Source organism: Notothenia coriiceps, unplaced genomic scaffold (assembly GCF_000735185.1).
Source record: "Notothenia coriiceps isolate Sejong01 unplaced genomic scaffold, NC01 NC01_scaffold00037250, whole genome shotgun sequence".
Taxonomy (NCBI): Eukaryota; Metazoa; Chordata; class Actinopteri; order Perciformes; family Nototheniidae; genus Notothenia; species Notothenia coriiceps.
This window is the reverse complement of record NW_011369951.1, coordinates 11,567,847-11,583,721: the sequence shown is the minus strand read 5'-3', so window position 1 is coordinate 11,583,721 and position 15,875 is coordinate 11,567,847. Positions and strand designations below refer to the sequence as shown.

Here is a 15,875-nt window from a genome sequence, read left to right as displayed (position 1 = left end):
TGATGATTTGAAAAGATGTCCGGAGGCGGCTTACGGATTCGGCCAGATGCATCCCAGGAGGGTGCGGGCCGCAACATCCTGAACGGCCCTGTCCAACAGGTTCGAGAGAAGAGTGGGGGATGGAGCAAGGCCGTGTCTGAGGACGAGACTCCGAGGAAGGGGTGTAGGGGATTGGAGGAGGGTCGATAAGTAATGGGTGGCGAGCGGTATTGGTGGGATTGTACCGTTTAGGAGGAAGATTTTCATGTACTTGAATCTCCTGACTGCCGGCATCCAGTTGTGGTAGGGCAGCCATGTTTGCCATGGTTGCGTGGCGGGTGAGAGACCTGGCGCAAGAGTTCTGGACGTATTTTGATGCCTGTTTCAAGGGTTTTGCTGGGAACCCCGGAAGGACTTTCCATTTGCAGCATATCCAGGACGGGATGTGATGAAGGTGGTGTACAAGTGTTCTTTGCACCAGAACTCAGAGAGTGAAATTTCGGAGTTCTGTGGCAACTGTTTTTGGAATGGTAGGAAGGGCAGATTTGATAAACAGATTGATGTGCGCCGGACAACAGAGGGGTCGGTGTCCAGTAGTAATGACCTTCAATGTCAAAACTCAGCAGGTACAGGAAAGGGGTAGGTTAATTAACCAAACACAAGTAGTGACAAAGTCCGACCTACATGTAGTGAACAGGCGAAAAGATAGGTTAAAGGGGCTGGGGCCAAGGATCAGGAAGCCCAGTAGGGTAAGCGCCCCAGTGACAGCCAACAGCCAAGGGGAGACACTGACCAAGAACGTAGGAAGCAGATCTCAGAAGGTTTACCGGACAGGTCAGGGTCCGTAACTGGAAACCAGTCCAGAGCCAAGTTCTAAAGAGTCTTGCATGAGTGGCAAGAACAAACTTATATACTGGCTCGGTTGTGGATGAGATGCCCAGGTGAGCTGAGAGGGTGGGAGTGGCTGGGTGAATGGAAAAGTACGGAGGTTCAGCAAGTAGGAAGGGAAGCAGAATAAGGCCCAATTCCAATCCACACCCTACCCCTACACACTACCCCTCCGTTTGCATGTTCTGTACTTTAAGTGCTGCTCCAAACCAACGAGTGTGGAGGGGGAGTGGGTTATCAAGCCCTCAAACAGCGAGTCTGCATCGGTCCTGACTTCACCTGCTGCCCTACCTGACCGGTCTCAATGCTGTGTGTGTCCGTCAGGAAACAAGCTGTTTACAAGTAGTTCCAGCTAATAAATTGCGATGTTAACAACCTCATGATAACTTCATATGTTTTTAACTTAGGATCATACCTGTGTTTAGTCTAGATTCTAGAACAGTGATTCCCAATACCAGAAAATAAAGAGAACGTTTTCGACATTGAAGGCTCGTGATCTATGATCTTGAATAGCGATGAATGCTACAATAGGAACATGCTCGTGCTTGGCCCACTGGTATTGTTTGTTTATTTATTTAGAAAATTAACTAGCAACGCCGTGCTGTCATATAGCAACTGCTAAGCTACTGCAGCAAATAAATCCTGGCGCCGCCCATGTCGAGACGGGTAAAGTTTAACCACACCTCGGAGCGCGTTCTCTCCGCCATCCCTGCTGTGTGTTGCTGCATGTAGCAGCTGCATGTGTGTAAACTGCCCCGCCCCCTCACACACAGACGGGGAGAGAGATCTCGTCTGATCGAAAATCAGGCCTCAGATGATTTGAGGCCAAATATCATATTTAGACTTTTCTTTTTCTTTTTTTTTTACATATAATTGCAATGCAATACATGATTGACACTAAAAGCCTTGTCTCTACATTACAATAAAATGTAAAAAATAATTGATTAATTAATTTGAATACAAATTCAAGTTAGTAGCTAATAAAGGCATAAAAAGACAGAAATGTTTCTTCTGCCCGTAAAGTGTCCAAACCAGGCTTTTCTGGATAAGCACATTTTTAAAACATAGTCATTGTCCATGCCGGTCTCCATTTTGTAGATTATTTCTGACTTTTGAATCCACATAAACACATCGGTAAAATCCGGCTTAATTTGAACATGTGTTTAATGCTCAACAGTTTAATCCCTTTGTGAATTGTTTCCACTTGCGCAGTCCTTTAATTTCTTCATACAGCGGGCATACAACTCCAATAGTGCTCCTTAATTACGCTTTCATCCTCCTTTAACAAAATACTTCACATTCATCCAGTTTGTGACAGTAGTTGTAGCATTTTTGAAACTTTTAAAATGTAATTACCGCTGTTGCGCCCCCTCCCCCTTCCCCCCCTTGTGTGTGTGTGTGTGTGTGAGGGGGGGGGGGACTTCCAACAGGAGTCATTTGGGGGGGCTCTTGGGAAAAAAGGTTGGGAACCCCTGGTCTAGAAAAAGGTAAATGTGTGCATTTTATTATAAAGTTGTGTATATTTACAGACTGTTGCAAAAACTAAGAAGCTTATAAACATCAGGTTTAAAACTGAAAGAGCTTTACAAAAAAGTAACACAATGAAATATGTTTGGAGTTTTATTTGAGTTATTCATTTACATTTTTTGTCCAAGAGACGCTGATTTGAAACCGTTGTTACATACAGTTACTGCATTTCCTGTTTCTGCTGGAGAGAGGGGAGTTTGTCCCATAGCTTGCTGCTGTATTTACACCCTCCATCTGATAGGAGGGAGCCTCGTTGAGCTGCGAGTGTCACTCCGACACGGAGTTCACTCTGCCACAGAGTGGGAGTGGGTAGGGTGTGGTTTGGAATTGGGCCTGAATCTAAATCCAAACACACAGACATCATTATGTTTCCAAAGCCATGTCGGGTTTACCAATATTAAGAAATAGTATAAATAAGGGACATCTTCCATCTCTATTATATTTTCTTACTTCATCACAGAATTCAGACACATTTCTTTTGGTATGAGAGTAAGGCAGATGATTGTTGTCTGTACACTGCAGATGATACAAAAGGGAAAGACATTGAATTAAACAATACACTACTAGACTAGAGCATGAGGTATTTTTAGTTTCTGAAATAAAAGACTTAACACTATAAGGACTGTACTTAAAACAGGACGGTTGCTTAGGGAGATAATGTCTGAAAAGCTTTGATTAATTTAGCAAATATCGTTTTTTTAGTTAGTAACAAATACAATGTACTATGGTTAAAAAAACAACAACTGAAAGCGCTTACATACCATTTGAGGTATAGTAAGTTGGAAATATACAAACACTTCAACACAATCCAAAACAGGACAACGGTAAATATGAAAAACACAAAGAACAAACATGGAGTACGACATAGCAACCTATGATACCCATATCTCAAAAATTCAGAAGAGAGAGCGGCTTTCCTAATTTGCATGCACCAACGTTTTTTTGTAATTGAGGGCATCTCTGCCAGGCAACAGTAATTACAGTTTCTAAACGAGCCAGAGCCACGAGCCTGCCTTATACAATCTTCCAAATATCAGCAGGGAACACCTAGTGCAAGGTTGTCACCCTAGGGACACTTCCATTACGTGACAAAACGAAGAATATAATTTGATTTACTGTTTCGTTAGCCAACCTCTGTTAGACCTGCAGCCATACACAGCAGTGGGGGTGCATGAAGATTGACTACAAATGAGTCTGCTGACCTGCCGGGGTCGTACATCCCGGAAAACAATTTGTGCTATCATTTAGCTGTAGATATCGGGCGGTAAAATGTGTTCCGTGGCTGATTTTCTGACTAATGGATCAGGTGTGTACAGATAGCAGCCTCCAGATTTAACATCACTTTCAATCCCAGAGGGCAAAAGCATCTGAACCACCAACACCTCTCCTGGAAAGTTTGGAAAAGGTATGAAGCAATGTGGAATCAGATGATAAGACCTCTGATATTTCTGATCTTTGACATCAAATGTATCTTTGGCAATAGTATCCATATTGTTTTTATTAAGAACTTTATCAAGCAGAGCAATTGACTGCCTATATGTTGTACTGCACGCTCTATATATACGCGCAAGTGGATTTGTGTGATTCTGTGCCTTTGACTTCAGTGAGGCACAGCCGGTAATTGATACGATCAAAAATCTTTTGTCATTTATGAGAAACTTCAATATCAGATAGAGCCGAACAGAAGTCTAATCTTTCAACAAGATTAACAAAGACGAGACAATGTTTAACATGTATTAAAAAAAAAGGATAACAAAAGGAAGTACAAATAAAAAGAGGCAATAAACGGGAAATTGCATTACATCTAATCTTCTTTGCTCATAAAAATAAAATAAATGACAGAAGCACATGAATATCACTGTAACACAGCACAATTGACGTACCAGATTAATTATTTTTAATGAAGGCCTTTCTAATGCATAATTGTTATCTCCCTTGGTACTCTGAGATGGGAATAACAGTCGTACACAAGTCTACATTTTTTTCCCCCTGGTTTGATAAGACAAAGATAATGATAGACGGCAGATTAGGTCGCATTATTCTAATTATATCTTGCTGTTTAGAATTATATATATATATATAATTTAGTGTGACCATATTTGAAAGGACTGCTCTGTTCCTATCTGTGTGACAGGGACACATTCTGTTTAATCCTGCAAGTTATTTAAACAGCACTGCTAGCTATATTTTATAAAAGTTGAATTGTCATAACTTCATAATGTCAAACTGATAAAGCACTTTCTTAGGACAGTTTATTTTCTGCAAAAGCAAAACGGCAACTTGTAGCCTATAGGGATGAAAGGTTGCCTTCAACATCAGAAACATTTTAAAACTAAGGAAAAGCTGCTAGGGAAATGATAAGCATTTGACTTTTCTTTCCTCCATGTTGTGTTTTCTTATCTTACTGCTGTGTTAGCGTGCATGTTCAGTTCTAAAGCTGTAGTAATAAAATGTTGAGTCAAGTCGGTTAGAAGTCGTGCTTACCACAGCAGCAGGAAACACAATGGAACAAACAATGTGTGCTTTAAAGGAGCCCATGGCCAGAATATGCTATGTGACAAAGAGGGTCACTGTTTGATGAAGCATAAGAGATTCAATGCAGCCTTCCTGTTACTTTGACAATGGGTCCAGTTGTATTTTCTACATTTACATTACAATATTTCTCTTCAATGTTCAAGGCTTTCCACGAGCTGATGAAATGTTGTCATTTACATAATTGGTGCAATAACCTTTAGTCAAACCCATAAGAAACCAAGGACCAAAACAGACCAGGTGATTCATTTTAGGGTACATTCACAGTAGTAACCTACCTCCATAAAGTTGAGGGAATCACAAGACACAGTTTGAACAAACGATAGTTCAGTAGATTTCTTAACTCTAGCATCAAACTACAAAATAACTTGGCTCTCATAATACAATCACTTGCAACTTTTGTTAGTTCCCCAATGTCTTGTAAACTCTTTCAAACTCAACACCTCAAGTTTGTTAAACACATTTAGTTTGTAGCCTCCAAGCCATTGGCCGAATAACCCTGATGACATCACTGCAACATCATTAGGGTTCTTTTCTCAAACTTCAGACAGCTCTCTCTGAAGCCAACGGAGCCATTATCCAATTATCATATTACAAGTAATTCGCCCCTTGTTGGTGTATAAAAATGGTAGGAAGGTCCCATTAACAATTTGAATATCCAATGTGCAAGGTTTAATTGCCCTCAAGTTCTCATCTGCAAAAGAAAACCACAGCCAATCAGCGATATTTATAAAAATATATTTCACAAAGTAGGAAACAATACAGGGTATCTTAGATTACAGTACAGGGAGTAAATAATTGAACATACACATTTATAAGCAGTAAAGCACAGTACAAAATATGATCTGCATGTAGGACTATTCCATATATATTGTTAAGTCTACCGAGAACTGCCATAATACTGTATCAGTACAAACTGAGTATGCACGCAGCTGTAGTGCCATTGAAATTCTCATGTGCAAGAGCTAACGTGCAGAGACAAACCTACCACCTCATTGAAAGCTAATGACATTAGCGGTAACTCTATGTACATTACAAGTCTTTTTTATTTATATCATACAGTGTAAGCACAATATGCACAGTCTTGATTTGTGTTTTCCTTTTTCTTGGGCTAATGCAATCTGTGTTCCCTAAATGAGATTTGATGTTTAGGGAGAGTCACATATACTCTGGTATCAATTGGACTATTGTGCTCAGACGCTCACTGGCTGTACCTCAGAATATATGAGATATATTTTACACAGAATTAGCATGTGTCAGAAAGGTCCCATTCCTGCAGTCCCAATTAATTAGATCGTCTGTATTGTTACTTAGAGCTCTTGTTTGCTTTGCTTACATCTAGTCTACATTATCAACTGCAATAAATTCATGATATGGTTTGGCTGTTATGAAATAGTGTTCAAGTGAAAAAACAGCTGAATGTGATAGAATCTAAAACACACTCACTTCAAATTGTCAGCACAGGATAAAAGATGATTCTAATAACAGAAATTCAAAAACTGAGAACAATAATGAAGAATCAACACATCTCTTGTCAAAAAACAGTAGATTACAATTGTATTTAATGTTGCTTCTGTAAAAAGAAGGCCTCAGAGTTTCTACATTTCTCTTTTTTGTCTTCGCGTCAGTCTTTTATAGGCTAGTAACACTTGCGATCCACACCTGTAGCGTGTAAATACAAAGAGTTGTATAAAGCAAGCCTCTCTGGGCTTTAGATAGTTTATAAATGTGGCCACTGTAGAACATATCAAATTATAACAAATTCACCTTAAAGCCAATACTGGTTTGTCTTTTTGCCTTCTTCAAATCATACATACATTCATCATTGTAATGTAGACCATATATTGCTTTTTCATTGTCACTTTCTTCATATCGCCGATCAGTTGGGTGGCCTAGGGTGACATCGGACAAGAGTCACTCTGCACTTTCTGAGGTCCAACTTTCTGTCAATGGAGCATGAAATATCCGCTTCAGAAAACCCAACAATATTCGTTGTTCCCTTTCATCAGGCAACTACCAGCAATCCCAGGGTTTTTCTGCTACTGGCAATCTCAGCAATTGACTAACACCCATAATACTGCTAGACACTCCACAACGGAATCTAAGTTACACTCCACAAGAATCATAGATCTCCTAATAAAGACATTGTTTGGCTCAACAATTACAATGCGCTTGACGTAGTGGATGACGACTGCTATACCTCACTCTAAGAAGAATACAAAAAGTTGGCCTGCCTTTTTATTAACAGTTTTTTTTTAAACACCGGTTTCTAAAAGCCAGCAAACCCCCTAGCGTTTAATACACAAGTATGTGGACAGAAAAGAAATCGGAAAGGTCTTTTTTTCTAACCAACCAAAGGTCAGGTTTCGCGGTCGCTCTCGCCCACTGAGTAGAGCTCCCCAAGTCTTCTGAAGCGTGGGCCCCACTCTCTGAGATAGTCATAGTTCTGATCCGAGTCTGATGATGCCGTTTCCAGTGAGCTAAGTGAACCGGCCATGGATCCCCGACCTTCGTATCCATAGATCTGGATGGAGTCGTAAGGCGGCGCTGTGGCATCATTGTCTGCCTCATGGAGCCGTACATTGATGAATTCGTCCACATCCACGCCGTTTGGACCAGAATGCTGTCCCGCCCTGGGCATGAACTGCAGGTCGGGCTTGATGTCCTTGCGCGGTAGGTAGCCGTTGACGCCATCCGGATTCTGCAGCGTGGCGATGTCGAAGGCCTCTGTGTCTTCCTCGCCGCCTCCTTCGTCGTCGTAACGGATGATATTCTCCCTCACATCTTCATCGTCTTTTATAATCAGAGGCTCATTCTTGTGTCTCCTCAAGGTCACAAATAGTACTACTATTACTGTCAGAAAGACGGAGGGACAGAAAGGAAGATAGAAAATAGAAGTCTCGGTCAAGCTTTGGCAGGTGCATTTTCTGTTAGTACAAGCAGATCATGGAAGTTTTAACAATAATGTGGCAATGCAAAATAAAGAAACTCCTCACCCAACAGCAGTATAATGCAGGCCAGGATGGCGATGAGAGCTCCCATACTCAGGCCGATAGGTAAGACGTAGGCCTCCACGTTGCAGGACTGGACGATGCCATCCTTACTGCATCCACAGACTCGGATGGTCAGGGTGTTGGTGCTGCTCATTGGTGGATTCCCGTTGTCCGTCACTATGATTGGCAGGAAGTACATTTCCTGTTTCTGTCGCCGGAAGGTATCATGCTTGGCCAGGACGCTGATTGAATTGTCTGTCAGAGAGAAAGGTAAAGCCAGAGATGAAGATGTGTGAAAACACCATTATTATTATTATTATTCATGTTAGCATCAGACCGAAATTATATTTTTAAGTGGTGTTAAAATCGATGCAGAATGAGGGTAAACTAATTTCCTATCAATCGTCACTAGGCTTTCTAACACTCTTGAATTCCAATGCCTTAGATCAGGGGTGCCCAACCAGTCGATCGCGAGATGTGTCTGAAAATAGAACAACAATATTCTGTTTTAACGTTAATCTCCTATAACATAATCGTCCTGTGCCAGAATAATGCACTTGAACGCATCAAAGCTTTGTGATTGGCCGGCGTGACCCCATGTGTCGGGGCGTGGCTGGTGGGCATTGGGCACTAGTTAGCTGACGTTGTCCGTGTCAACAGGAGTGACAGTGCGCACACACACAAGACCACAATTATGGCAGAAGCAAAAAAGCCCAAAATATATAATTTTCACTCTGAGTGGGAGGATGATTATTTTTGTATCTATTCCAATTCAAAGTCCATCTGTCTCATCTGCAATGCGAGCGTGGCTTTATCGAAGAAGGGTAATTTAGGAGCGGCATTTCAAAACAGTGCACACACGCTGTAGACGGAATTCCCTCCTAATTCTGCCCTACGCTCCCAAAAGGGGAGGGACCTGAAAGGACAGCTAAATGCACAGCAGTCCATTTTCACCAGGCCCAACAACAAGAGCAAGGCTGCTACCATAGCATCTTATCATGTCAGTCACGTTCTTGCGAAACACATGAAGTCTTTCAAAGACAGCAAAGTTGTGAAAGAAGCATTCCTGGAGGCTGCCGACGCGCTTTTTGGGGACAGTAAAAATAACAGTATTTCAACAGGTTTTTGATATAATAAAAACTCAAGTTAGATACCGTTATTAATCAGCTGTAAGTTTTAGTTTGTTTGAACTTATTCATTATAATTATTGTACAAAATGGTATAAGAATGCAAACATTAAGATCTGTTCTGTTTAAATTGATTATAGTCTCAATTCAGGTTAAGAAACTAGTGTTGCTTGCATCCTATTTTAAAGGCATTTCTTTTTATAATCTACTAAAATGCAACAAAAAAAGGGTTTGATTCTATTAATTTTGTCTTTTTTATTGCACTTTGGCAGCAGATTCCTGTGTAGCTTCAGATCTGAGTTGTCTTATTAGTAAGCCTAATTTATACTTTTGTAGCAACACTATTTTTATATAATGGCAAAGAAAGGGTTCAGAGTCTTTTCTTTTTTTCCTGTGTCATATGTGGCAGCACTGTTCAATGTTTCTTGAAAACATTACCCACTGTAGTATGTGACGTGTGAATAAACTCCAACTCTGTATCAACAACACTGTTGTGTAACTTCAGTTAAATACTTGTATGTGTGTAGATTAGACAGGGCTAAGATAAAGGATCTGCAGTATTTCATGAAGTATTAATCGTACAAAGGTCAGTTTTATACAAGTACAAGTGTGTATTTACCTGGTAGTAGGCTGTCAGTAATGGCTACGCCTCTCTATTTGGACTGGTAGATCTCGGCAGACTGGCAACTTTAAAAGTAGCTCTCGATTCAAAAAAGGTTGGGCACCCCTGCCTTAGATAGATTTCAGCCACCTTCCTTTTTTGTCCACACTCCAATTTGGGAATTTTGAAGAAGTGCGAGCCAAAGTTGGCTTTTCCCCTTTGAGAGCCGAAGAAATGAAGGGACCATGGAGACGACACTGACTTAGAAGATGGCACATGTCGACCCAGAAAGGTGCCAGCTGCTCTTTGATGACACTTCTATGAAGCTGTCTGCTCATTAGCTGGCTCTCCTTACCCTGATCACATTATCAAACACTTGCATTCCCATAAGAATCTACTCCTGCTGATCTTATGGAAAACGTACAAGAATTTCTGATAGTGTAACCTTTGTCTCTCTGCTTGAGGGTGCACTGAAGAGGGAGGGTTAAGAAGATGCTGTGATATACGCAACAAAGAGACGAGCCGCGCTGAGAGAAAAAATGTGATCAAAAGATGCAAAGCCTCATCATATAATTATTTGCTCTGCACAGTCTGCAATTCAAGTGAACATATGCTCAGATTTATTTTCTGCCACGAAGTGGTACGCTCTGCTTTATGAGCATCAACTTGTCCTATTTCATTTGGATCATTCCACAGTGCATGGTGAGTTTGCAAGTATATACTACTGAAGAAATCCATCAGGGCTCGTCTTCATATACAGGTCATTTTTATGTTAACTATAGATGGTAAAAATAGAAGTAAACATTTCCTGTCTGTCAGCCAATTGACAGGGAAGGTCTGCTACTCAAAGAGAGAGGCAGGTGTGCAGATAACCTTCAAATTGATTGAACTTACAGGAGTTAAAAAAATTCTCTTTTTTACTACCTATTATATTTGAAGGTGGAACAAAAGTGTTTCATCTAGCAGCTGATGGATTCTGATGAAACTCTGTACATTGAAATATTAATCATCATCATAACAAAAGCTCATTTGATCAATGTTTGCTACAAATAGCTTTGTGGGGAGGTTCTAAATGACAGCATTGACACTAACAGTCTGAAACTATTTTTTTGAAGATTATGTGAGCAAGTAAGCACAGCTGTGGATTAATGCCAAATTAGTAGCAACATAATATGAACGAATGTGAAGGAACAAAAGGGGTAATGTTGGTACAAGTAGTATAACTTTGTTTAAACTTACTGTATCTGTTTTCTTTCTTTTTATTTTTTTCAAAAAAAGGAATACAACAATTAACTTCTAAACTGGCGGACACTGATATTTTTGCGGCTAGGGTTTTTCTTTACGCTGTTCACGGTGCTTTAGCTGATTAGATAATTAGCCTGCAGTATCTGCAATCATTAGCAAGCATTTTTCCCAAGGTGGATGTATGTTTCGTTGCTCATACAGCAAGACAAGCTGCAACCAAGACACTTCTCCGTGATTGTAGGACAAGAGTACATTAGCCACAAAGCCAAAGCTAATTTGTCTTTGTTGTGTTTTTTCATGGCGGTTGACCGGCTTCAGACTCAGTGTCGCTGTCTACCAAGGAATAAAAGATCATGCATACTGCCTCATCCTACTGTAATATAGATAGTTGAACAGTGTCACAGCCACTGTCACCACAAGCAGCCGTTCTAACTCCTAAGTCAATGCATACAGCAACTATAGGCAAGAGCCCTACAGATTCAACAACTGTCAGAATCTCTTGTTATGGTTGACTTAAAGTAGGAAGTCAGGTCAGAAAGAAGTCTAGGGTGGCTGGATGGTTCAGAAAACGTTTACCAGGAGGCTGGTGCGGTTATCTTGTGTGAAAGCAAATACTTTAATTTATTTAGCCTATGCAAGTTAAATACTGTATGTACCTCAACTTCATATCAAACATACCTATTACTATTACATAAACCTTGTCAAGTAATTTGGTTGCCTGAACCCAATAAAGTTGTTTGCTGATGCTATATTGTTTAACGTAGTAGATTGAAGTGTTGGGACACCGACCGAGCTGCCGTATTTTACGAGATGTGAGTGAGAAAAATTGCCACAGGTTACAGCATTGAATAATATAAAAGGCTAAAACCTGACTTGACAAACATCAGTAGAGAGTTGTGATAAATTCACCAACTGATTTAAAGTAATAAAAAACATTTTCCACCATGAGATACTGATACCAGATTAAGTAATGAGCAAATAGTTCTAATTAAATGAGAAATTGGGTATTTTGTTTGTTGTTTTATATTACACTGCATGATTATTTTATAATTTTTTAACACAGTTCAAATCAGTCTGGAAAGGTTTTTGTATCAGCCATATTTCTTGGCAGCATAGTGAATGTATGTTGCTGCTGGCCTGTGCTGCGACCCCGCCTGGTGAACCCCTGAGTCAGAGTGCTTGGTATGTTATACAGCTGGTCAAAACCATCGCCTTCTTCCTCAGTGTGAGCAGCCTCTAACCTCTTCACTGTACAATCCCTACGATTAAACCCATCATCACAAACAAAAACAGCCCACGCAGGTTCACAGGAGCCTGATGCTCTTCACTCAAGTGTCTCCCACAGCTGCACATTCAGATAGAAATAGGCACTGAAGTGTTGGGGGATATGGTGCGACGGGCTTCTTGTCTCTCTTTGCAATCGGCAATACCGTAGACAAGTGGTTGATGCAGTATGTAGTATATATAGAGCGGAACTACAACATATATTTACTGTGGTTAAAGACTAGTGAGAGGGCTTTTGTTGTTTGGAATAACGCAGGTCTGTGTTTATGAATAATCTGAAAACATTTCTGGGGGGGATTTATCTGTAACATCATCTTAAGAAACTTTGAAATGTCTTCTTAACAAAAGGACAGGGTTCCAGGTCCTGCATTATTTATATCCTTTCAGGTTGATTCACAGTTAAGAGTATTCTGCAGCAGGTAAGTGCTTGTTAAACATCTCTCCATTTTTCATGATTTTGCATGTTCTCGACAGTCAAAATATGATTAGGTCCCTTCCATTCAAAAGAGGTAAAAAATATATTTATATATTTGAATTGCCTGTGATTTTGACACTCATGTTCCACCTTGCTGAAGTACCTGTTTCAAAAGTAAAAGCTTTTTTTTGTTAAAAATGGCGAGCCCATTGGATGACCTGAATTTTATGGACACTTGCAGTAAGTTAGCCTGCAGCCTCTACGCCGAAACAGAAGGCTAGTACCATATGAAGATGATCTGCCCAGAGCTGAAAACATTACACAATATCATCATGAACACAGCCTGTTCGGAGCCAGTTATGGAGTAGAGGCAGGCGAAGAGGAATGGAATAAAGACAGAGCGAAAACGGCAAATAAACCAATCAGAGTATTTAGCAAATAAATGTAGCACCATCTGCCACAATGCAACAGCTCAGGGAAGGAAGTCACCCTACATTGAGCTGCGAGACTACCAGGAAAAGCCATTTGGATCCCATTCATTTAGTTTCCCTCAAAATGCACTGGGGAGTAAAAAAGAAGCTGGTGTCCAGACAATTTCACATCTGCTAATTTTGAGCTACACTGATCCACCACATTTCATCTCGAGTATGGCTAACACGCCAAGGGTTAGCGATTAGCCTGGAAAGCCATTAAAGAAATGTAGAGAAACTTCACTCAAAGAAGTAACATATTTTTGTTCCTCACCTTGGTTGTTTTTTATAGTAAAATTGGGGTTGTTGAGCATCTCAGGAACTAGACGATAGTCAAAGTAGTGGCCCTGGATTGGGTCGTCTTTGTCCACCGCGCTGACAGTCTGGATTACCTGTGTTGAAAGCAGAGAGACAAGAAGATTATACAGAGAGGCACTGGAAGTCATTAGAGGAGGCAGCCTATTCATTACTCTGTTTTTGCCACCGCAGATTGCCTCAATCTAATACTGGCTGCATCACACCTGATGAAATGTATGCCCTATTCATTCCCGGAGTTTGAGATTATTATCAATGAGGTCCTGTCTAGTCTGGAACTCTTTTCAGGCTCCTGGCTCTATCTGATAATCCGTCATCATAGGTTTTATCGTGCCGTTATGATTGATTGGAAATTAGAATAATTTTTTTTGGCTCCTCTTTTTGATCAGTCCTTCCAATAAAGCTTCCTATTGTACGTGCATAGGTCCCTCCAATGAGGTCGATTGATGAGAAGGATAATGCTAAGTACTTGTCTAGAGTGTTTGGCTTGGGTAACCATTGTGCCATCTGGAGGAGGACATGAAAGGCAGTCTTGAATTACAATCCACTCTGATCAATCCTGACCGCTCTCATTCCGCCTTTTGCTTTGCGCACACTGTGAAGGGAGAGCTAGGGCAGGGAGAAAAGGGACTGTACTCCCACCTCGGTAGTTTCCCGGTGAAATAAATAGGCTATAACTCAATGTGGCCAATCATTACAGGGGAGGAAAGAGAGACAGAAGCAAAGGGAGTGAGAGAAAGAAGATAGATCAGTGGTTTGATGAATGAGCCACTTCTTTTCTTACCTGTCCAGGTTTCCCATTTTCACAAAGAAAGGCCTCGTATTCGGTGGCAAATTCAGGCGCATTGTCATTAATGTCCATTACTCGGATGGCAACGATTGCCCTCGATATCTGACTGTGATTTCCTAATATAGATAGATAGATAGATATATAGATGGATAGAAAGAAAGGAAATCAAAGAAGGGAGAGACAAAAGGAGATAAATAAGAAAAGACAATCAAACTGTAAACAAAACAAGGAATGAAATCCCAGGTAAATTCTGTGACCTAGTTTTAATTTCCTTTATTTTCCCTCCTTATTTCTCCCTTCATTTCCTGAGCTGATGGGAGGACACATGATAAGTCACATCAATATACATTTTAGCAGGAGTCACATGCATAACAGAGTCTAGGCACCAGAAAAGAAAGAACAAATTCCCATTCAAAGTGTATTTTAAAATCTCCCTCTACACTTTCATGTTTAAAACATCAGGGTTAAAACATGCATATTAATAAGTCATTCGTAACTGAAGTCTAAAAAGACAATAAAAGGCAGTTTAATTAGATTGGATTTTGATTTGAATAATTTATCTCTGGCAATTGACAGTCCCTTTCGAGAGTCCCCGTAAACGTTGGTGTTTATTAATCAGCAGTGCAAATGACAAGTTTTAAAGCAATTAATGTGGGCCCAAGAGCGTTTTGCCACTTTAGCCAATGATACTGTTGTGTTTTAATTTGACTTCTGTTTATTCATTTACTTACCCCTACTGTCACCTTAAAAGAAGAATGAATGACAAGTGTATTGTGTCTTTTTTTGGGCATCCTAGGATCTCGTTTGCAGTAAGACTTTCTGTCATGGTAGCCAATAACAAGAACTCTCTTGCCTAATATCAAAGGCTTTTTTAAAAGTGGCCCTTTAACTCGGACATGCTTTAATGTTCAAAAAGCTCTTTATTTGTCTCATACTGCCTGTGCTGCAGCACCTCTTTTCACCCTCTGTCTGAAACCAGAGCCCAGTCTGCTCTGATTGGTTAGCTGGCTGGCTCTGTTGCGATTGGTCAACCATTTAGAGATGTCCCACTCTCATCACGCACAATTTGTGGTGCTAGCCACTAGAATATTGAGTATTACATAGTGATGTTACATAGTGATGTCACTATGTTACGGAAGAAAACAAAGGAGTCCAATGGAGGTGTTTCAGGCAGGGGGGCGTGAGTTTGGGAAATTAGTCTTTGCTGACCATTATCATGCACATAAACCTATAACACACTACAGGAAAATGCAAAAATCCCAAAAACCATATTAGGGCCTCTTTAAATTAGTAATCATGAGCAGCAAGAAATGTTTTTATATAGAGTGGCCAGTGTGATTACAAGATAATGATAATTTGGGGTTACCTTTATTTCCCAAGAAATGTGTTCCTAGATTCAAATGCACTCATTAATGCCAGAGAAAAAGCATGTAGGGTTTGTGTATAGTACCTTTTGTTAGCTACAATAAGCTTGTCTGGTAAAAAACTTTACCAGAAAAATATACATGTTTTTGTATTAATTCTAATTGATTTCAAATAAAACCTTAACATAGAGCAGTGGACAGAATGCCCTAGGAAAAAAGGCCCCTGGACAGGCCACTCTAAAGAAGAAGGGGTAAACAGGGAGGAGAGTGGAAATTGACAGGCTGATAGACGGTGATAGATGGATTAGGGCAGAGGGAGACAGGGAGACAGAACCCCCCCCCCCC

General features: G+C 40.4%; 2 protein-coding genes across 2 annotated transcripts in view; one reads left to right on the top strand and one right to left on the bottom strand.

The window, feature by feature from the left end:
* Positions 1-428, top strand: part of LOC104967304 (unconventional myosin-IXa-like) — a 17,121-nt gene extending 16,693 nt beyond the window's left edge. Inside the window, exons 3-4 of the mRNA XM_010796716.1 lie at positions 16-161; positions 278-428. Of these exons, the coding sequence (XP_010795018.1) occupies positions 16-161; positions 278-428 (297 nt within the window). The remainder of the gene's footprint in view (positions 1-15; positions 162-277) is intronic.
* A 6,029-nt stretch (positions 429-6,457) lies between these two features.
* LOC104967303 (cadherin-8-like) overlaps positions 6,458-15,875 on the bottom strand; it is a 20,645-nt gene continuing 11,227 nt past the window's right edge. The window contains exons 3-6 of the mRNA XM_010796715.1: positions 14,161-14,282; positions 13,336-13,453; positions 7,923-8,174; positions 6,458-7,779 (exon numbers count right to left, since the gene is read on the bottom strand). Coding sequence (XP_010795017.1) covers positions 7,286-7,779; positions 7,923-8,174; positions 13,336-13,453; positions 14,161-14,282 — 986 coding nt within the window. The 3' untranslated portion in view covers positions 6,458-7,285. The remainder of the gene's footprint in view (positions 7,780-7,922; positions 8,175-13,335; positions 13,454-14,160; positions 14,283-15,875) is intronic.